Raw genomic sequence first — 21,694 nt, 5'->3', positions numbered from 1 at the left:
TGCTTTTTTCTGCTCTTCACCCGGAAAAAGTTCTCGAAAACTGAGGAAATTTAGTTTTCCCTTGACTGTTTTGTATTCTATCCTTTCTTCGCTTGAAACCAAATGGTAATCCAACAAATTGCCACTCTTTTCCTCCATTTTTCTCAAGAGGAGCTCCCATAAAAGCTCATATATTCTGCCAGGCTATATGTAGTCTTCGCCTACTATTTCTCCTCCTCCTTCCAAGCCTGTTTGGATAACATGAAGAATACATAGGTATGGGATAACCTAGCCTGCTATGTATGCAGCCATGCGTGCTGTGCGCTTCTGTGAACGCGAGTGCTTCTTCCTGCAAACCAACATACGTAGCTAGCTTCTATTTGGTGTTTCACCTGGACAAAAACTGTTCTTAAATTCGTCGTTTTCACAAGGTGTGATGCCCTCTAAGAAGTGCGTGAAAATTCGTCTGCTACCCAGAGAACTGGTTGAAAACAAATGCATATGGGTGACGCAGGTGCGATCTGCTTTCACGAGGCGCCAACTGCACATAAAGTGCCAGGTGCATGCTTGACAGCTGCCAAAACTTGTCGCACCTGTCACCAGCATGAGCTGTGCATGCGCAGCACTAGAAGCATATGTGTGTTGTGCTGGCACATACGCAACTTAGGCCGTCATGCACCAAGCTCAAGGTACTACAAGAAAACTTTCCTGCAGAGTTCTACAGAAATGTGAAAAATCATCGGTGGTGGAGCACCTAAAATTTTACTACTACCTAATGATGACAAACAAAATATTATTAAGAGACGGCTACCAAGGAAAGCTTTCAAGAGTGTCGGGTAACCTAAGCAGCCATCCTTGACTGGGCAAAGATCTTGAGGCTCCCAACCAAAATAAAAAACCTCAGCTTTCTTCTCGGTAGTGAGAAAGTGGTTGAAGTGTATCAAAGAATGAAGCGAAGCAGTTGGTAAGAATTTAGAGTCTGTTTAGGAAACCTGTTTCTCTTAAAAAGCTAACAAACACAAGGCTTTCAACGGTTGCATCTTCACCCAAGAGCAACAACATTGACTGTAAAGGAATGTGTTCATTATAAAACTGCGTAAAATATTTTCAGTGATAGCCCTGGCTTTCTCGTCGCCGTCACCAGTTGTGCCGGTCAGCCTGTGTCGCATAAGCGTACAGGTGGCTCTGTTTGGAACAGCTGCCTGCCATTGCAGGGGTGCATCATGTGACCAGTACAGCAGTGGTAACGTGACTAAACGCCTAAACAGCGATCACTGAATCTCGCGTTACATAGTTGTAACCGTCCTGCGAGTTTTTTTTTTCCCTTAATTTTCAAGTTTTGGGCATGAATATGAAATGTGATTTTTAGTTCATATCCACATTTTTCACAAGCATGTTTGTCTTTTGTCAATAGAGAGTTGTGTGCAAGGTGTGTGTGGCCTATACAGAGACGACATAAAAAAACTTATATGAATTGTTTGTGGTGCAAACATGACTATTATTCACTTAAAACTCTTTGCCAAGCGTAGTTTGTTGTTTACTTCATTGTTCCAAGCCAACTGCAATTTCTTAACTTATAGTGTACTAAGTTCATGAAATCCCTACTTAAGAATACATATACTTTTTTTATCTGCTTTCCGCAAGCTTGAGCAGCGCAAAAGTCTGCTCTCTCATTGCCTTTAATTGCAACATGATTCGGTACATAGCAGAGTTTAGTGTTTTGTCCTCGAGATATGGCTGTTGTAATGTTGTGTATTGAAGTTACCAAGCAGTGGAGTACTACATTTTTAGAATGAAGAGCTGTAAGTACGCTTAGCAAGTCTGTGTAAGTAATGCTGTTTGTGAAGTTCTCATTTACTATTTTTTCCATGGCCACAAAGACTGTGTAACATGCAGCAGTGAAGATGGATGCACACTGTGGAAGCCGTACTATTTCCTCCCAATGCCCTCGTACTACTGTGCTTCCAACATAAACATTTGTTTTCGAACCAGCAGTATAAATATCCGTGAAGTCCCTGTATTTTTCCTCAAGTGCAAAGAATTCCTGTACGATATGTACATGCGGAGTTCGTTTTTTGTGGAATTGTGTAAGAGTGACATCACATATTGCAGGAAAATTGTACCATGGAGGTAGTGCATCTCGCATTTGAGCAACGCCACGTAATGTGTCCAGTAAGTTGAGATCCTGGCACATATCTTCAAATTTCAAGAGTAGTGGCGTGGTAGCTTGGGTTTGTTGTTGAATATTATTCTGGAAGGACACTTCGTTACAATAGGGTAGCAGATGTGATTTGGTAGAGACCTTATTTTAAGGACACAAGTCAGAGCGGTTCTTCTAACTTCAAGAGGGGGTTCATTTGAGTCTACACAAAGACAGACTATGGGAGATGTTCTGCATGTGCCGTACGAAAGGCGTAGGCCTGAGTTATGCACTAGATCCAATTTTTTTAGGTACGATGGTCTTGCTAAACCGTACACAATGCATTCATAATAGAAGAAATGACCATAACAAAGAGTGATAAATGTGCACGAGGCATGCTCTAGCAAACCCAATGCTTCCTTGAGAGCATTTTCAGTATGTTCAGAGACTGTGAGGCTTTCTTTTTCAGCGCATTTATGTGTTGCAGGAATGTGCATTTTTTGTCGAATGTTATGCCTAAAAATTTATGTTCTTGTTTTACCGGAAGTATAATTTGATTTAAGTGCAAGGTGGGATCACTCTGCAAACCTTTTTCGAGTGAGAAAAGAACAGCAACTGTTTTTTGCGGAAAAAAACTTAAACCCATTTCTGTCTGCCCAAACCACAAGTCTGTTTAAAGTCAGTTGTATCTGTTGCAAGAAGGTTGATAGGCTATATATATATATATATATATTTATATAGTGCTTGGCGCATGATGGCCTTAGGTCATCAACATATATAGTCTTTAAAATAGCTAAGCATCCTGCCATGGATACCTAGGTCCACTAGGTCCTGAAGAGTCCCTAACCTCCAGGCAGTATCAGAAGCCTTTTCTCGAGTCGAAAAATACTACCAGTGTTGTTTATGTATGAATGCTTTTCGTACTGTGTTTTCAAGGTCGACAAGATGGTCAGTTGTTGAACATGCTTTCATGAATCCACAGTGATGGATGTCCAGAAGTTCATGGGATTTGAGGACAAACATTAACCTAATATTCAAGACATTTCAAAAGATTTTGCGAGACAGCTCATGAGTGCCATCGGTCTATAATTACCATGAGAGGGGCTTTCCAGGTTTCAGGAATGGTACAATAACAGTAATTTTCCCAATTTACATTATTTTGTTCAAGAATTTAAAGAGGGCCTCTACGGCAGCTTCGGAGAGGTGGGCCAGGATTTTGTAATGTATTTTATCGAGGCCAGGTGCTGTCTGCTTACTGGTTGACAGTACTTTATGTATTTCTTGAAGTTTAATTAAGTTGTTATAAGGCTCATTTGAACTGCCACTTGTAGGAAACCTTTGTTTTTCAGCTGTGTTTTTGTACTTTAAAAATGAATGTGTACAGTGTGAGGAACTACAGGCCGCCGAAAAATTCTCTGCTCGTATATCTGTCTGTTCATCAATACCTGTTTGTGTTCCTGGGGCAGTGAGGAAAGGGACTGTGAACAGGGAGTAACTACCATTCGGTTCACAAACTTGCTCCCACATTTTCTTCGATGTGATTGAACTGTTTATGGAAGATATGTAGTTTTGCCATTAAGTTTTCTCATCGCATCTACGGATATGCCTGGCTGTGGCTCTCACCTTCTAAATTTGTTTTTGAGGGTGTAGCTATAAGACCTCCGGTCTTTTTGGGCCTGTTATTGGGGTTTTTCTTTTTTGCTCACTAGAGCTACACCTCCACAGAAGTGGGGGTGAACTTGGCGTTATGTCCATCATCTCCCTAGAGGTGCTGGAGGATGGCAGAGTAGCTGCGGGTGCACGAGTTGCAGGCCTCTCCCGACTGGGGGCAGCCTTGCGGGCTGCCAAACCAGAAACAGGCAAGCTCCTTTGTCAGACGCGGCAGGGCAGCCTTTGCTGTATCTGCCGGGGTTGAGGATGGCCCTACCTCAGGCTCACCGTGCGTGGCCTGGGCAGGAACTGTAGGCCGGTGTGGTGTCCCGCCCTGTCGCACCACATCGACGAAATTTGTTTTTTCTGTGAACAGGGACATTCCTCGTTTTTGTGTGAATCATTTTTATGCTTCCTGAAATGTTACATTTTCCTTAGTTTTAATAGTTCTCTCTTTCTTAAAGGATGGACACGATCTCGAGTACACAGGGTGGTCCCCTTCATAGTTAGCGCACTTTGGTGCAGCAATCATTTGTTGAGGGCGATCATTTGTTGCATGGTAAGCCATGAAGATTGTTTTTCAGCAAGGGTGTCAGCCACCCACCATGGTGCCCAATGAGAAGACGAGACAGAAACTTCCACGCAAGTCCTGCCCACGCCAGCTATACATCCCAAATATAACCGAATATGACGAAACGCAGTGTAGTTCGCCATACAAGGTGAACCCTAGCCGATAAGAAAAGAAGGAAAAAAACAAGATGGGAGCAAGAGACAGCAAAGTTGTGAGAAAGAAAACAGGAAAGTGAAAAATGAATGGGAAGACAAGAAAAGGCGACTGCCGATTTTCCCTGGTCGGGTCAGGCCGGAAGTGCCGTCTACAGGAAACTGGGGCCAAAGTGGAATCTTGCCTCTGCCGAGGGGCCTTAAAAGTCCAAACGCTTGGCATCGGCTCAACCACCAGGATCCCCTTTTCCCTGGACATGGCTGAGCCAAACATGGCTAAGCACGGGTGCTCGGGTTCGTGGTGACTCACTGCTCACCATCATCCTCCTGCGGGGATGTCCCTGCGGATGCTCAGGAACCCGTGGTGTCGCCACTCACCAACATCTGCATGTTGCAGACGCCCTTGCGGGGTGCATGGTGGTTTGTTTCCAACCAGTGGAACTTGGGAAAGGGTAGAGGAGGAGAAGTGGGCATGCTCGAAGCGGCCATGTAAAGAAACGCAGACTGCTGAAGCTAGTTTGGGCGTTGATATACACCTTGCTACACACTGTATCCTCTATTGCCTCTACTCCACCTTGGCGGATTCCCCTAAACATTTACCAAGCACCATTATGCTAAGCACACATCTGTTTTGGAGCCTCTTCTTACACAAACAGACTGCTGACACGACTGTGAAGAGCTTCTTCGCCGCTCCTCTACCACCACAGTCACGTCACACACCCTTTTATATGACTGGACATGTCAACTACAGAGCAGTGGAAACTTTCCACATACTCCGACTGCTACGTGGCTGGCACTGCACACCTTACCATTTTGCATTGACATCTGGTGAGTGGCGCCTCCCTCTCATTGGCCGATTGTGGTGTGATGTCACCTTTGCTGACCAATCCTGAATTAGTGTGACAACGCGCATGGCTTTTCCTCAGAGCGTCAAAAATGCCACCTCCCTATTGTACAGTTGTCCACACACCTGTATGGAGCGCTCAAACAGCACGCTATTTTGTGCATTAAACAGCTGATCCTGCCTGGTGAGCATGATATAGCTTTTGAAGACATGAGGAGCTAAACGCAATTAATGGGAAGGTGTACACACAGCAAGGTCTTGTTACAAGCTCTAAGCCTCTCGTAAATGATGCAAGTGTACTCCCCGGTGGGCTATTTGACTGCTCTAGACAGGTGTATGCACGACTGTACTATGTACAGGAAGACTCCCCTACAGTCAATGGATTGCTTTCACTGCATTAATCAGCTTTGCCCAGTGGGATTCTGTTTGCAAACGCATGCATACAATATGTGAGAGTCCAATAAAAAACTATTCTATATGTTTTTAACAGCACGTTATTTGTGCGCGATACTTTCAGTTCAGGATAAAATGCGAACAGGCTGCACTTTCACATTTTTATGTGCACCTGTGCAGACAGCTGGATAAATTCATATTTTTGAAATAAGGTCATGCCCAAATAAGTTATATAAATCGTACGAATCTATGCTGCACCAAAGGCTCAAGTAAGAGCCCATGACATGCATTTCTGTTTTATCTGTTCACACTTCAATTTGGCCTCATGGTGCCTACCTGGAGGAATTGCACTCGAAAGATGCACCTGCAATGCACCTGCAAGGCTTGCCACACAGTCTGCACACATTCCTCGTCTGGTACCAATAAATCTTGCAACAGAACACAAACAAGGCATCTCGTTTCAGTCTTTTACTCATTTCAGTATATTAAAAAATAATTAGAAAAAACAAGTCAGTGGTCCCACATAATTTCAAAAGAGTAACAATGCTAGCATGGGCCTAAACAACAAGGCCATGGCTAAGGTCAGAAAAATAAATAACTTTTACTACAACGTCATATATTCACCTACCCACTGGTGTGGTTATAAACCATCACTCTGTCTGAGGTTTTTCCAGGGCCAGTTTGAAGCCTTCAATGGAAAAGAAAAGTCTCGAAAGACTATCGAGAAGTGGCCACAAACACAACACAATTGTGATGAATATGTCTGAAGACATCAGATGTTACTGTACTGGCCACACATATTTCAAGCCTGCATGCAAGGGGGGGAAAAAGGCCAAGCACGGAACTCTTGCCGTAGCATCCAGTTTGGAACCAGAAAGACCCGATTTGTCAGCTTAGTATTCTACTGGCTGGCTTCCTACAGCAATTGATGCTGCTGAACAAAGGGAATGCCCCCGAGAGTGATTGCAAAAAAGGCAGGCCATCTTTGGTAGAGGTAAAGGCATATGGGCAAAATACCATGTGTTACGTGCACTGGCAACAACGCTACGAACGCTTTCCACACATGAATTCCACGAAACCAGCAGGATGCCATTCGTCACATAGCTTACGCAGTCCACAGTCCATGATGTATAAAAAACAAACTTCACTGAGCAGAACCATCGTATTGGTGGCGAGACATGCTTGTTCAACCTCTCGAGGCCCTCCCAGGCTTGTTCCAGGAAAAGAATGTTTTTCCTTTTAGCACGAGACAGGTCGCACAACATGGAGGCAGCCACACACAGTTCCTTGAGCAAATGGCCCCCACCGTCGTTCGTGCCGCTTAAAGTTGATCGCCACCGCGGCCACTCAATCTGGAAGAACTGTACATTTGCCAGGCCCATTTGCTAGGGGGCTTCCTTCCCCGCAATGAGTAGTGCAGTCACGAAATTCTCTTCTCATGAGTCCAGCGCCAAGTGAATAGTGGCGCCCCCTGCCGAGAAAGGCTCTTGTACCCGTATGAAGCCGTGTGGGGTGGCAGTAGAGGAGGACGATCGTTTGCTTGAGGTAGTTAGTCAATACACGAGGCCACCCACACACAGGCACACCTATGTACAGCAGTCTCCCGACAAGGAGAAAATAAATAGTTGGCTGCAAAACAACTTCCGGCAGCTGGAGGCAAGTTTCTTCAGAACTTGCAGTCGCGCGAGCAACTGCTGTCCCGCCGCCGCCGGTGTTTGTGGCTGCGTTCAGACGCTGCAAAAAAAAAAAAGTTGAGAAATCAAAAACTGTCGCAAAGCCTGGCTCCACTTTTGGTCATCGCGTCCCAGTTCAAGTGCCTCAAAACAATCCGGACAACACACAGAACATGAAATTTCAGTTTGGACAACTTTTTTGTCAAGATAGAGGATATTAAATTAAAATGCCTGCAATACATGTTGTGCCCATGCCATTTCTTCTTAATCACAGCTAGGATATCCTTCACTCTTGTTAGCTAAATAACCTTTTCTGCTCTCTTCCTGTCTTGTTTTTACCTAGGAGTAATAATTTGCTGCACGAAAATAACCGATCTCCCTTTAGCAATGCTTGCACCTGATCATTCAGATGAGGCAAGTACAGTCGCGAGTAAAAAAGATTAGCACTATGACGTCACCAGAGCGGCGAAAATTGCACCGTGTGGCTAACACCACGCTGTGCTTTGCGAACACGCCTGGCACTTTCGTTACCGGCATGTTCGTAACCACAGCACTGAGCGTTGCTATCTGCCGCTCCGGTGGCATGTCACTAGTACTAATCTTTCTTACTCGTGACTGTACTATCCAAGAATGCATGCCGAGGTTTCCTCCCTTACCATGAACGGGAGCATGCAGTTCCACCTTGACCTTAGCAGTGACCTTGGTGGTGACATTTGTGGTGGCTCCTCCAGTTCCCGGCTGCAGGCTACAATCACTGCTCGAATGAACCACTGTCGGTGTGCTGCCGCCTTCGCTTGGTGTTGAAGAGCGACTGCTGGTACCACTGCTGCTACTCTGCGCCGATGACGACCGGTCGCCAGCATCCACCGTGTTCTGCAAATGAAAGAAACCATGATTCAGACAGAGGACAAATCAAAGTTCGCCTGTAAACAGCTTATTCCATTCTGACAACAAAAGGGCTAATTTCACTAAAAGTTGATGTTTCATAAGCTAGAAAAAAACAAAGAAATGAAAACGAGGTATTGCTGCAAATTACAATAATTACTACAGCAACAAGTGCAGTGATATGACCATAACGACTATTACAGCAACTGTTCTACACCAACTTTTATTTCAGCTGCCACTACAACAGTGATATGATAAGTTGTGTAAAGTTTTCCTCACCCTCGTAGTGGTCTCTGTGGTTCCATTACTGGTTGTCACTGTGGTGGTCTCGACCACTACCTCCGGGTGCAAAACTATCTCGTGTGAGGACGAACACGAGTGATATGATGGCGGCTCCTCTGATATGGTACTCAGTGAATCAGCCCATGTGTGCCGCCTCACTCCAGCGCCACCCAGCGGTGGACCACTGACAGGGCGCCCGAGGGTGCGTGGTGGCCTCGCTGTCCGCTGTGGAGGCGGCGGAGACGCTTCCGGTGATGGAGTTGCAATGCGATCGGCACGACCCTGAGGCACCAGCTGGACAGGGAAAGAAGAGAATGTTGTTGTACTACCTCGAAAACAGGGTGACCAGTTCACTCTACGAGATAAAATGTGCTGGATTTTAATGGTGGCAACAGAGCACCAGGATTCAACACATCATGGCAAGTGAACTAACTCAAGAAAAACTTACAATCTTCACCATGATGTTTACGACTGCTTGACGCTACTCTTTTGGTCATCAACCTGCTGACTAGCAGCTCTCACACAGGTTGTGCCTTCTGCATGTTAAGTGGCTGCACACCTCTTTCATTTAGGTTTCTTCTCGGCTGGTTCACACATTTCCATTTGTTGCAGAGCACAGACCAAAACAGTCAAAACACACAAGACTGTCTTGCCATGTCTCCTGGAGCGTGCTGGGCAGCACAATGCAATACTAGAAAAACATTTATTTAGTGTTTGTTCACCCGCATTTGGGCATTGTGTGCTGTATGTCTGAAACTGGTTTTGTGGCAGGCTGCTCACCTGCCCACCCGGTCAGGCGGCAGCCCATTTAATTGTGAGAGGCTGCTCAGGAAGAGCAACCTGGGTCGCAACCCAACCCAAGCAACCCAAGTCCCACCAATGGCAACACCTGCCAAGCACCTGCCTTGTACTACTGTGCCACAGCTCACTTGCCCACCGGGTGGCTTACTTGCCAAGGTGTAGCCAGTGGTAACCAGGCGAGAACTGGGGTGTTAATTAGGCGGTACCGCCCCAAGCTAATCAGAAAGAGCAGCAGCGGTTAGGAGGAGAACGTGATTCTAATGATGCTTGCACAGTGCCTAAGCGGAAGAGTTGGGGTGGTAATTAAGTGGTAGCCTGGTACCACCTAGTAGTTTGTAGAGCCAACCAACAATTTACATCATGCTAGTGCACACATCCGCATTTGGCCTAATTATCCAAATCAATCCCTCTTTTGCCTGGACCACACATTCCACTCTTGCCCAGCCTAGTCCTGGTTGCCAGTATTAAACCAACTAATAAAAGAAACACAGCAACTCTCTTATTTAGCGCACCAAAGTAATTTAACACTTAACTTGCATGACTACTAAAGTAAATTAATTCAAAAGGTAGCTTCAACTTGCCTCGCCTGGTGGCCCCAGCAGAGAGAGCAGCACAGGTAGGAAGAGCAGACCATTGAGAAGGCCCAGAAGCACTAAGGCTGAGAGCACGTAGAAGAAATGCCGGACAATGAAGTCAAACTCGGATGACGCCAACACAAGCACACCGAGCAGAGTGGACACAGCGCCATGCACCACAGGCGCAAACATCCACTCCAGGCTCAACGACACCCGGCGACTACGGTTGCCCACACCTGTCAGGAACGAGATCGTGACGTGGACCAAGAACTGGACACCAACACCCACAGCCAGGACAAGAAGTACAGCGGGGACAGCACTGAGGCGTACACCAAGGAAGCCCATTGCACCAAACAGTTCGAGCACGAGGCTCGCCAGGACCAGAACAAGGAAGCAGGCTGCCCAGAGGTTGAGGAGGGCCAGCGCGAGCACCAGAAACACAGCGGCCAGAGCTAAAGCAAGAGACGCCAGGAGATGGAGACGAAGCCGCAGGTGCTGCTCCCAGAAGGCGAAGGGTGCCCCGAGGGGAAAGTTGGGGAGGCCCCGTGTCTCGAATCGCGAGCATAGTGCCCACACGCTCTCAAGGGCACGTGACACTTCAGCACTGTTCCGCAGGCCACGGAGGTAGAAGGGCATCTGGGCATAGGCAAGCGGTGCTGACTTGGGCACTCGCAGTTCAACGTCTTGCCTCGAGTGCACCCACTGACGCGGTTCGGGTCGAAGGTTGGCCTCCGAGGCAGCGTAGGCGAGCGCATCATTGGACGCCCATGCCGAGAGGTAGTTGTAGAAACCCTTGGGGTTGACCAGCCCTTCATCGTCGACCAGTCGCCCGTTGGGCACAAGTTTCTTGTCGATGGGATTGTCCGGCCGGCCTGTCTGCACAAGCAGCTTGTAGGCAAGAACCCCTTCGTCCGAGGCATTTGGGAACCACTGCTCACGGGTGATGCAGCCATGCTTCCAGTCCCGGTCGAATGCCTTCTGCAGGCCTGTCGAGCAAGACAGAGAGGATCTGATGAATGCAGCCCAGCATGCTACCAACTGGCATCAAACCACTCAAGCAGATAACACTGACGTGTTCCAGTGTTTACCTGACTTTGTGAACCGTTACATGTAACATGTTTATGACAGAACAACACTGCTTAACACTTTCACTGCCTTATTTTCATTTTTCTGACAATGGAGAAACAGAAAACATTGCCTAAAAAGAATCCAGCCAAGGAAACACAGCAGCTGACAAAGATAAACACTGGATATGAGCTAGACCTTTTTGCTTGAATTCATACATAACTATGGAATAGAGACAGTTGGCGCGAGTACTGAAAAAAGCTGCAAATATTTTAGATTTTGCATTAATGAGCCAGCTTGAAATTCTCTTCCATTATTTACTTTTGTGGAATTAAGTGTCCATAAAGGCAACTGCACAGTCTTAATTTTCAATCCAATTCTATGAAGCAACTATGAAGCAAATGAACAGCATTACCATCAATCAGAATTGACATCTGAGCTAGTTGGTTGTTCATTTTCAAAAATTATATAAAGCGCACTTAGGACAACAGACAAGGGAGACCAAACAACACAAGCGCTTACTCGCAACTGCGCGTTTATTCGAGAAACACACAAAAGGAAGAACAATCACAAACAAAACAAAAGCCATCGCGCAGGCGTGACAGTAAAAGTGCTCATACAGGTGCGTCAAGATAACAAAACTCTCTTTCATGCAAAACCACCATAGGGTCGGCAACACACGTGTGCTGATTCTTACGGATGTGATAGGCCTCTGAAATCTCTCTGGTTAGCTGATTAGGGTGTCGGAACAAGATTTTAGTTTGGTCAAGCAAAGGCTTGCAGCCGCTGCATTTTGAACAGTGCTTAGCGAGATTAGATGAAGGCGACTTATTTAGTGACAAAAAATGCTCTTGCAAGCGCACATTAAGGCAGCGGCCCGTTTGACCGATATAGGTCCGGCCACAAGAAAAGGGAATGTGATACACCACTCCTTTTGAACATCTGACATAGCGGTTCTTGTGATTCACAGTGCGCGCAGCAACCTTCGCACAAACACTACTAACTTTCTGAGGGGCAGAGAAGAGAACATTAACACCATATCTGTTACCCACGTTTTTTAGTTGATGAGAAAACCGATGAACATAAGGTATGACTGCAATATTTTTCTTTTTCTCCTCAGAACCCTTAAGAAGTGACCTATTGAACTCTTTTACTTTTTTGAGCACCTTGCTAGAAGCTAGAAACAGCACGTCCTCTGGAAATCCAGCCAATTTTAGTCTGTTCACTTGCTCGCAGAAACTTTCCTTCATTTCGTGAGGGCACGACTTGAGCAAAGACGATCCTAGGCAGGAGACAGCAATGCCACACTTCACAATTTTTGAGTGATTTGATTGATAATTTAAGAGTGCAGCGGTGTATGTGATAAACGAAAGCGGTGCTGCACTGTGAATCACAAGAACCGCTATGTCAGATGTTCAAAAGGAGTGGTGTATCACATTCCCTTTTCTTGTGGCCGGACCTATATCGGTCAAACGGGCCGCTGCCTTAATGTGCGCTTGCAAGAGCATTTTTTGTCACTAAATAAGTCGCCTTCATCTAATCTCGCTAAGCACTGTTCAAAATGCAGCGGCTGCAAGCCTTTGCTTGACCAAACTAAAATCTTGTTCCGACACCCTAATCAGCTAACCAGAGAGATTTCAGAGGCCTATCACATCCGTAAGAATCAGCACACGTGTGTTGCCGACCCTATGGTGGTTTTGCATGAAAGAGAGTTTTGTTATCTTGACGCACCTGTATGAGCACTTTTACTGTCACGCCTGCGCGATGGCTTTTGTTTTGTTTGTGATTGTTCTTCCTTTTGTGTGTTTCTCGAATAAACGCGCAGTTGCGAGTAAGCGCTTGTGTTGTTTGGTCTCCCTTGTCTGTTGTCCTAAGTGCGCTTTATATAATTTTTGAAAATTACCATCAATAATGTTTCAGGAGAGCCATTCAGTGATACTGAATGTGCTAACATCTTTTCAATTGCTTTTTCCTCAGTTTTCACCAGCGCACCTGATACACCCTTTCCTATTCTTGCCTACTACCATTTCACACACCATGCCTGTAACCGATGTTTCTGCTAATGGGATATTGTCTCTAACAGATAAAATTAAACTTTGATCTTCAGCAGACACTGATGAAATAAATTCTAAAATTTTAAACGACACAAAGTAGGTTTCTGCCAAATATTCGTTACTGTTTGCTCAGTTGCTTTCCACAGGCACCATAACTGATGACTGGAAGAAGGGAAAGGTCGTTCCAGGCTACAGATCCGGTAACAAAAATTGACCATTAAATTATCGTCCTATCTTGCTCACAAGTGTCCCCTGTAAAATTATGAAGCATATCATCTACTCCAAAATCATGCAGTTCCTGGATGCTAAGAAATTTTTTCATCCTGAACAACATGGATTTCGCAAGAACTGTTCCTGTAACACACAATTAGCAGTCTTTCTTCACAATCTGCATGCCAACCTCGACTTGAATATCCAGACTGATGCCATTTTTTTAGACTTCGCCAAAGCATTCGACAAAGCTTCTCTCTGACGTTTGTTATTAAAACTTTCCCAACTGAACTTGCACCCTAACACCTTAAAATGGATTCAGGAATTTCTATCATATCGCTTTCATTAAGTTGATATTAACAGCCAGTCATCTCATTCTGTCCCTGTAACGTCAGGCTTACCTTAGGGCTCAGTCATAGGTCCTCTGCTCTTCCTAATGTACATAAATGACATGCGAGAACAACTTTCATGCACTATCCGTCTATTTGTCGACTGCATTATCTACCACTCAATAACTAATATTTCTTAACAAAAAGCCCTTCGGGATGATCTTAACCAGTTTGGAAAATGGTGCGATGATTGGCTAATGACAGTTAGCCCTAACAATTGCAAGCTCATTTTTTTTCACCACAGACATAACCCGTTTTCGTTCCCTTACAAAATTACCAACAATCCAAAACAGCACATCCATTAATATAAATAGTTCGGTGTCATTGTAAGTCATGACATCATTTGGTGCAAACATGTTACTGAAGTTATTTCACCTGCAAATAAAATCCTGGGATTTGTGAGGCACCACTCACGTCATGTAACAAAAGAGGTCGAATTACTCGCTTATACATCATTGGTAAGGCCAAAATTAGAATATGCATCCCCCTTTGGAGCCCCCACCAAGCATATCTAATCGAAACACTCGAAGCCATCCAAAATCATGCTGCCCATTTCGTTCACTCCCAATGTTCATACGAAGTCAGTATGTCATCCTTGAAATCACAGTCCAACTTCCAAGGTATTTCTTGCCATTGTTGTATCGCAACCCCAACTCTTTTTCGTAAATTTTATTACAGCTTACTGGGCCACGAACCATACATCTGTGCACCTCCGCCGCGCATATCCCATTGCAGTGGTCACCCCCTTCAAGTTACTGTCCATGCGCTCGTACCATACCCTTCTCCACCTCCTTCTTTCCACAAGCCAAGTCAGACTAGAACGGCCTCTCCCATTCCGTTGCTGCTATCACCTGCCCATCATCCTTCAAAGCCAACATTGAAATCCATACATCATCGTGACAAAATGTAACACAACTTTTGATTACCCCCACATCTTAAGTAATACCCCGAAAGGAAAATGAATGAAATGAAATGAAAGGTACATTTTATTCAATAACATTCACAATATCTTATGTTAGTTTCCAGGTACTTTTGTCACTTAACGTTTTACCTTTTTTGGTTCATCCACAATACTATTAGCAAAGCTAATCCCAGCTCTGACTGCGTTCATCACAACCTTACCAGGAGCTCTCAAAGTAGAATCTGCAAAACGCTTGGGTTCCATATTTCGCATGCCCCCACACTTACTCTATCCACTTTATTTCGGGACTAATCATACTGTACTTGCTCACAGCAGACCGTTTTTCTCTACAGCTGGTAATTAAGCACCGGCCAAACAGGAACTGACCTAGCAACCAGTCTCGAAACAGGGTGAGCCAGAAGTCTGGCAGGCCCCCATCGTCATTCTTGATGATGTGCTCGACAGACGTGAATGCCTCGTGGAATTCCAGCAGCAGCCGCTGTTTGGTAGGGTACTCGAAGTTTCCCCGGGTGACGGCAAAGATGTGGAAAAAGCCAAAGTACCGGCTCTGAGCCCTCAGGAAGGCCTGCTCACGGCTCCCACCTGGCACCACTTCAGCCAAGTCCAGGCCCTCATCGGCACGGAGGGCACCCCACGCAGATGCCGCCAACAGCGCCACCAGGCCTAATACTGTCAGAACCTGCACAATGTAAGGAGCATGTAGCATCATTTATGCATCACCCCAGCTTGAGTTTTGTGCCAAAAAAGCTGCCACGAAATGCCTGTTCACCCACCACAACACGCAATAGCCAATTTGATAGTAGGGGAAGAAAAAAACAATCCCAGCCCATCAAAGGGACATTAAGGGGAACTGTCGATGGCACAAGAAGCTACTCTAAACTACCAGAGTACTTTTCAGGAACACTGTAAATGTCTTTTCATAAAAAAGTGACGGCACTCCTGAGAAAATTGTAAATGAAGCCTCCGATTTCCTCTCCAGTTTTGCACCCCCAAGAACGCAAGCCTCGTTAATGGTAAATCTCTTGGAATCGGAGTGAATGAATGGAAGCAAAGCTGCCTTTCCTGCCAAAATGACGGGCCTCTGTTAAAGCATTCACCAAGAGATGGCATCACTATGACTCAACAGCACTTCCCCACACTGCACTGACAATTCTGAATTACTGCCTGAACATTCTGCCAGTACAAAAATGTAGTAAGTGTGCTTTTGCACACTCACCTTTACAGGTGTCTGTTGCAGGAAAGGTGCATAGTAGACACTGGCAAAGTGGTCCAGGGACCACCAGCGATAACTCTGGGTCTGCTTTGTGTCAGCAACTCGGGCAGCGTCTGCACGAAATCACTTTCACAGTCATAAACAATCCACTTCTCTATGAGGCAGCAAAGAAATGACCCAGATGAAAGGTAAGGGCACATGTTGGTCGACCATGATGACAACATGCGTATGCCACACTAAAATATCAATTGCCACAAACAGAAGGTTAAAAACACATAAATACCAACCTGCACCGACCCAAGTTTCTAAGGGACCAACGGCTACCGCAGCTGACGGCCTGGCAATAGTTCGACCTTGCGAGTCCCTGCACAGATAAAAGATAAATAATTAAAAGATACAGAGAAGCTCATCAGATCACATGCAGCCAAATGTGCTGTTTCACCAGTTCTTTCCTTGGTACAGAAATGCTTTGGCTTCATTGTTTAATCTTTCAAGAAGAAGGATGTCTCATATGCCTCTTGCCAAGCTATTGTATGAAAGGAACAGCCAGCACGCACCCTTCAGCCGTCGCCACCGCTCCGTGTTCCGCTGAGCAGCACTGTTGCCAGCTATGCCGGCTTCGCCTTAGGTCCACGCTGACTGCAGCCGGAAACAAGAGGAGCATGGTGGCCGTGCCAAAGGTGTGCAACACGGCAGCCTGAAGTGCAAACGCTCGCAGTGCCGGCACCGGGATGAGTGCTGCCGCGCAGAATGCACCAGCTGTGCCAGCCCAGGCCAGCAGCACACTTGGGCCAACACACTTGAGCACCTGGACAGCATGAAGCACTTGAATGTCAAGATCAGAGCTAACAATTGAGCCATTTGCAGTGAACGGTTTGGCCTTTCTGCCTTTGCTTTGAAGCAATGTGGTGAGCTGGTTGCCAATTCAACATGACATATGCAACTGTTGGGGAGTATATTATTTGTCACCTGTGTTTTAGTGCGCTATATTAGAGCACTTATAGTGGCCATTCCCTGCATTCAGCCATTGTGTTTGTCTGCTTGTCTGAAGCCAGTTTTGTGGCAGGCTGCTCACCTGCCTCCTGGTGGCGGGAAACCTATTATATATATATATATATATATATAGGGGTTGTCCAGAATGTTCCCTCATCATGAATACGTACTTAAAAAAGCTGCATCTTTTGCCTGTACCATATCACCCCGACAAAGGCCAGACCCTGGCCGAAATGGAGACGCTAGAATAAAGAAAGCTGTACTATTTCCAGCTTGTGTCACCTCAATTATGTTTCTCTCTCTCTCTCTCACACACACACGCACGCACCCACGCGCACACACACACACACACACACACACCTAGCAGCCTGCCCACCATGTCAGGCAGCAGAGCAATTAATTGTGAGCTGCTAGGTGGGAAGAGAAACCTGGGTTGCAACCCAACCCAAGCAGCCAAGTCCCACTGATGGCAGCACCTGCCAATAGAAGGGCAGCGGCACGTCGCTTGCTGCACCACTGCTCCAGGAGTGGTAAGAAGAGTCCCAGGGATCTATGAACGTAGAGGTTGACCAATTCCGCATACATAGACATTAACCCATTATCGCTCTGCCATCCATGAACACTGAATCTGAACACCGGAATCGAAGTGAAAACCAAACTGATAGCACACCTAACCACATTTGGCCTAACTATGTAACTCGACCATGCGACCAACAGCGTGCCCCTTATTTTCGTGGTGAATGAGAGCTTCAACCAAACACCTCAACGTGCAGTAAATGACATCATAGACAAATATCGCATCAAACAAAAACATCACTACAGTAAAGGCCTTTCAAAGCCCCAGGTTGCTGCTGCCTCATCAGCTCTTGTCTCAACACTTCTTTTATCGAAACATATACATTTCATAACTCATTAGCTTCATTCAAACATTATGCTGTAGTGCACAAGTTCATAGAAGTGGTCTGCTGTCCATTGCTTACAATCCTGCTCCATCACTGTTAGGCAGTAGCCACATTTTGGCAACAAAAATTACAGTGGGAACCATCCTGAGAGTATCTCAAGTCAGATTGGTTTACTTCTGTGCTGCAGCTATGTTATGGGCTACAAGGCACAATGTTTGTAGAGGGCTCTGTATTGAGTTCAACCACCTGGAGCTGTTTCATCATCAGACTGACTAAGCTCACTGCAGGGCAATGACCTCTCCAATCTCTCTCCAATTAACCCTGCTCTCTGACAGCTTCAGACACCCTATATCGCAAACTTTTTAATCTCATCCACCTATCTAACTTTCTGCAGCTACACTTGCCTTTTCTGGCAATTCGTTCCGTTACTTTTAAGGACGATCGGTCATCTTGCCTTATCAGCGCAGATTCGTTTTTGCATTCAGGCTTCATTGAAACATGCCATGGCCAACATTAGTACATCAATCCAATCTCACCTGAGCAGTACGTTCATAAGGAGGCCGGCTGCGGGCCCCTTGTCGATATGCTTGGTCCAACAGAAACAGGGTGTCCAAAGCCAGACCAAGTGCCAAGGATGGAAGTACCTGGGTACATTTTTATTGGTATTATTACGATAAAAAAGAAGGAAACCGCAGGTTAACTACCACCATCACAGAAGAAATTCCGATCTGGCCCAAGAGAAACAAGACACAAAGGGAAAGACCATGAGGAAACATGAAATGAAGAAAAAAGTGGACAGTCATGCATGACTGTGCCCCTAGGTGTGGTGGAGTATCTCAACTGTTCACATCTCAAGAACTCTGTACTCACTCAGCTAACAGCTGCTGAGTGTGATTTTCAACTAATACAGCACACAGAGAATTTTTTTTAACAGCCATTCATGCAATGCGTCAAATGGCAAGACACGTCAACCGGGCACCTTGCCACTGTAAACCATGGAACTGCACACACACACACAAAGAGGCCATTACCACGGCATTTTCACATTTGTACTGCCTTTTGCTGGCATTCTGCACTAAAAATATAAGGGGTGGAATATCTGACAGCGGCACTTGCGGTTTTGTTCTCATCGCTGTACATACTAATAAGACAAAAAAACATGGGTCCCAATGGGCTCCGAGCACTTTCGACCTGGCCACTGTCTGGACAGTGAGTTTCCATATTAACAAGTTTGGTCTTCAGATAAAACTGCCTATAATTTGAGTCTTCCACATAAGGGGGCATTGTATTAAACAGGCACGACCATATATTTAGGGATTTTGAGAGAAGCACTTAGACACCGAACTAAAAGAAAAAACGAAAAGAGAGAATCAAAAAGCAAACATATGGTAGCAGATAGAAAGTTTAATATCAGGAAAGGGGGAGAATGTGTGCTATAGGAATGTGTCTCAGGCAAGCTACTGCAGACTGGTGAAGGGGGAGAGAACGAGGGAAAGGGCGACATTGGAGGTCATGTCAAAATACAATGGCTTACACGTGATGTACCAGCCATAATGCATGTATCTACGTATGACAAAGCCTGTGTCACACAAAAACCTCAACACTTGAAACCATGCACACACGAGCGCATACGTCACGCAAAGCCCTAGAATATTTCAAGGACACGTGCCCAAGACCCCATGTACACATTCAAGTGTGCACGAGCAAGCACAAACCACGCAAAGACCTAACATATGTCTCACAAACACGTTCATGCAAATGCAAGCCAGCACACCACAGTGAAGAAATAGGGAAGCACCTGAGTGGTGGCTGCATTGAATGCCAACCCAAGCAGGGCGCACAGGCCCAGGCCTGCTCCCGCTGCCAGAACCGCCAGCAGCACTCCAAGTGCCCCCAGCACAGCACCGCCCCATGGGTTGTCTCGGGCAGCAGCCGCCCACAGGGAGACGCAGCCGTAGACGACCATGAGCAGGCATCCCAGCGCCACACGTGTGGGGCTCACTTGCGAGAAGTCCTTCATGACGTCTGCGAGCGACGTTGCCGTGAAGACGTGCAGCTCCCCGATGGGGCGCCGGGTCGCGTTGCGGTACTCGAATGAAGCATCGGACCGCAGCACCTCCTGGGGACAGACACCACAGTCAGAGCTGCTTGGCAGTTGAACAGGAGTGATAAACCGTGCGTGTCTTTAATGCCAGCCTTTTAAAACACACAGGCTTAGCTACAACAGCTGCAACAAATACTTTGAAACTGAATAGCACTAATGAATAGCTAGAAGCTCAAAAACTTGTGCCAAGAAAGGAAACAAAATATTAACACCAATGCAACCATGGAAACGTACAGGTTATTAGCTGCTGCACGAACGAATAGATACGGCAATCGTTAACATGTTATTTGTAAGGGTTTGACATCAACATGACTTGACAGTCACTGACAGACTCAACACCCTTTTGTATAGCTATCCACTCTACTCATCCACAAATGATGCTCTTCCCCTTACGAATAAGATATGTTTCCAAGGTGGTAGCATACTGATGGCCTTTAACACTCAGGCTTCCCCAGGCAAGGCCAATGAGCCACTAACACCACCCTTCACTAATTTGTTGCCAACTCTGCCATGTCATCAAGATGAAAAATTGTTGCATCAGCCCAAAAGATCAAATTAAGAAAAAGCAGTGTACCAGTGCAAACCAGAAACTCTGAATATGACTGAATGAGAGTGAGTAACATACTTTGAAACCATATTCACCAAAGCTGGGCCAACCCAGAACTAGAGTGGTGTATAATTGACTCACAGAATTAACTAAGTACACATGTTACGCCTCTGGCGACCAGGTCCAGGTAGCTTCAATGGAACTTTGCGTTTTATCTGCCCACACTAAGATCATGGTGGCTGACATTTTTTAACCACCGAGGGGCAGTTACTGCGCCTCTGGTTTTACTGAAGCTCGAGAACTAGGGAACACTGGTAGTTGTTTATTGACGCAACGACTCCTAAAACTCCGATCGACATTATCATTTTGGACAGTTTGGTGCTTGTACTGGTGTATTCCCAACAACAGCAAATGATCAATGACACCAACTGTTGCTTTCTTTTAACTGAATTACGATATAAAATAAAGAAAACCCTGAGAGATCAACTGAGTGTTATTTTCAAACAGCTCTTTTTCTGCAAATATTTTACACTCACTTCACATTTTTTCGCAGAATTCAGCATGTAACAATACCTACTGTATGCAGAATGAGGTGACCTGCACCCCCCACCCAACACTTTTCGTGTTATCTGCATTATCTATTTTTTTTTTCCGGCTATCTGCTCACAGCTGTCAACTTGTGCATGAAAACTTTTCAAATAGCTTAAATGCACACATATATGTGCTAACACAGCCACTGGACCAAGGTTTCACTTGAGGGGGAGCAATTTCTTTAAAGTAAATATGAAGCACATGCGTCTCTCTGAAGGTGAATTCAGCAATAAGTGATCCAAGAGCAGCTCTAACCGTACCCAATCAGAACAGCAATGAGAAACTCAACTGATAAGCACTTCAGTTTGAACGCAGCTTGAATCATGTCTCCTTGCTTACACTCAATTGCAGTTAGCAAGCACAAACGTCACCATGCACGTATATTAAGTGAGGTGGTATAGGTCCAAGCTTTCAAAGGAACAGAGCAGACCATGCATGAGACAGCAAAAGGAGAGAAATGTAGACATAAAGGCTTCAATTCCAGTACCTGACATGCATGCAAGGTTCCCTGGGATCCTGTAGGCATGCCAAAAAAGAAAGAAAAAAAAACTGGTTAGTCACGCATCCTCATCAAAAAAAAAAGAGTTAGGATTCATTTGCACTTAATATGCGGCACATTGCAAGCATGAAAAAAAGGAAGACAGGGAAGTAGATGTGCTTCTGGCATACACAGGGTGCATCGTGTAACGCGAGGCAATGCTGTGTCCGCTCAAAAATACCAAAATTTTGTGTCTGCGGCAACTCTGACCATTAACTTAA

The 21,694-nt window shown here is 45.6% G+C and overlaps 1 protein-coding gene across 2 annotated transcripts in view; it reads right to left on the bottom strand.

Annotated features, from left to right (window-relative positions):
* Window positions 1-6,182: 6,182 nt before the first annotated feature.
* ptc (protein patched) overlaps window positions 6,183-21,694 on the bottom strand; it is a 32,735-nt gene continuing 17,223 nt past the window's right edge. The window contains exons 6-15 of one of the 2 annotated variants that reach the window (XM_077644074.1): window positions 19,492-19,812; window positions 18,230-18,337; window positions 16,356-16,606; window positions 16,086-16,162; window positions 15,802-15,911; window positions 14,952-15,264; window positions 9,952-10,931; window positions 8,567-8,863; window positions 8,059-8,275; window positions 6,183-7,463 (exon numbers count right to left, since the gene is read on the bottom strand). In XM_077644074.1, the coding sequence (XP_077500200.1) occupies window positions 7,396-7,463; window positions 8,059-8,275; window positions 8,567-8,863; window positions 9,952-10,931; window positions 14,952-15,264; window positions 15,802-15,911; window positions 16,086-16,162; window positions 16,356-16,606; window positions 18,230-18,337; window positions 19,492-19,812 (2,742 nt within the window). In that variant the 3' untranslated portion in view covers window positions 6,183-7,395. The remainder of the gene's footprint in view (window positions 7,464-8,058; window positions 8,276-8,566; window positions 8,864-9,951; window positions 10,932-14,951; window positions 15,265-15,801; window positions 15,912-16,085; window positions 16,163-16,355; window positions 16,607-18,229; window positions 18,338-19,491; window positions 19,813-21,694) is intronic. The other variant, XM_077644076.1, reaches the window with a different exon arrangement.

Source organism: Amblyomma americanum, chromosome 11, assembly GCF_052857255.1.
Source record: "Amblyomma americanum isolate KBUSLIRL-KWMA chromosome 11, ASM5285725v1, whole genome shotgun sequence".
NCBI lineage: Eukaryota > Metazoa > Arthropoda > Arachnida > Ixodida > Ixodidae > Amblyomma > Amblyomma americanum.
This window is presented reverse-complemented; position numbering and strand designations above follow the sequence as displayed.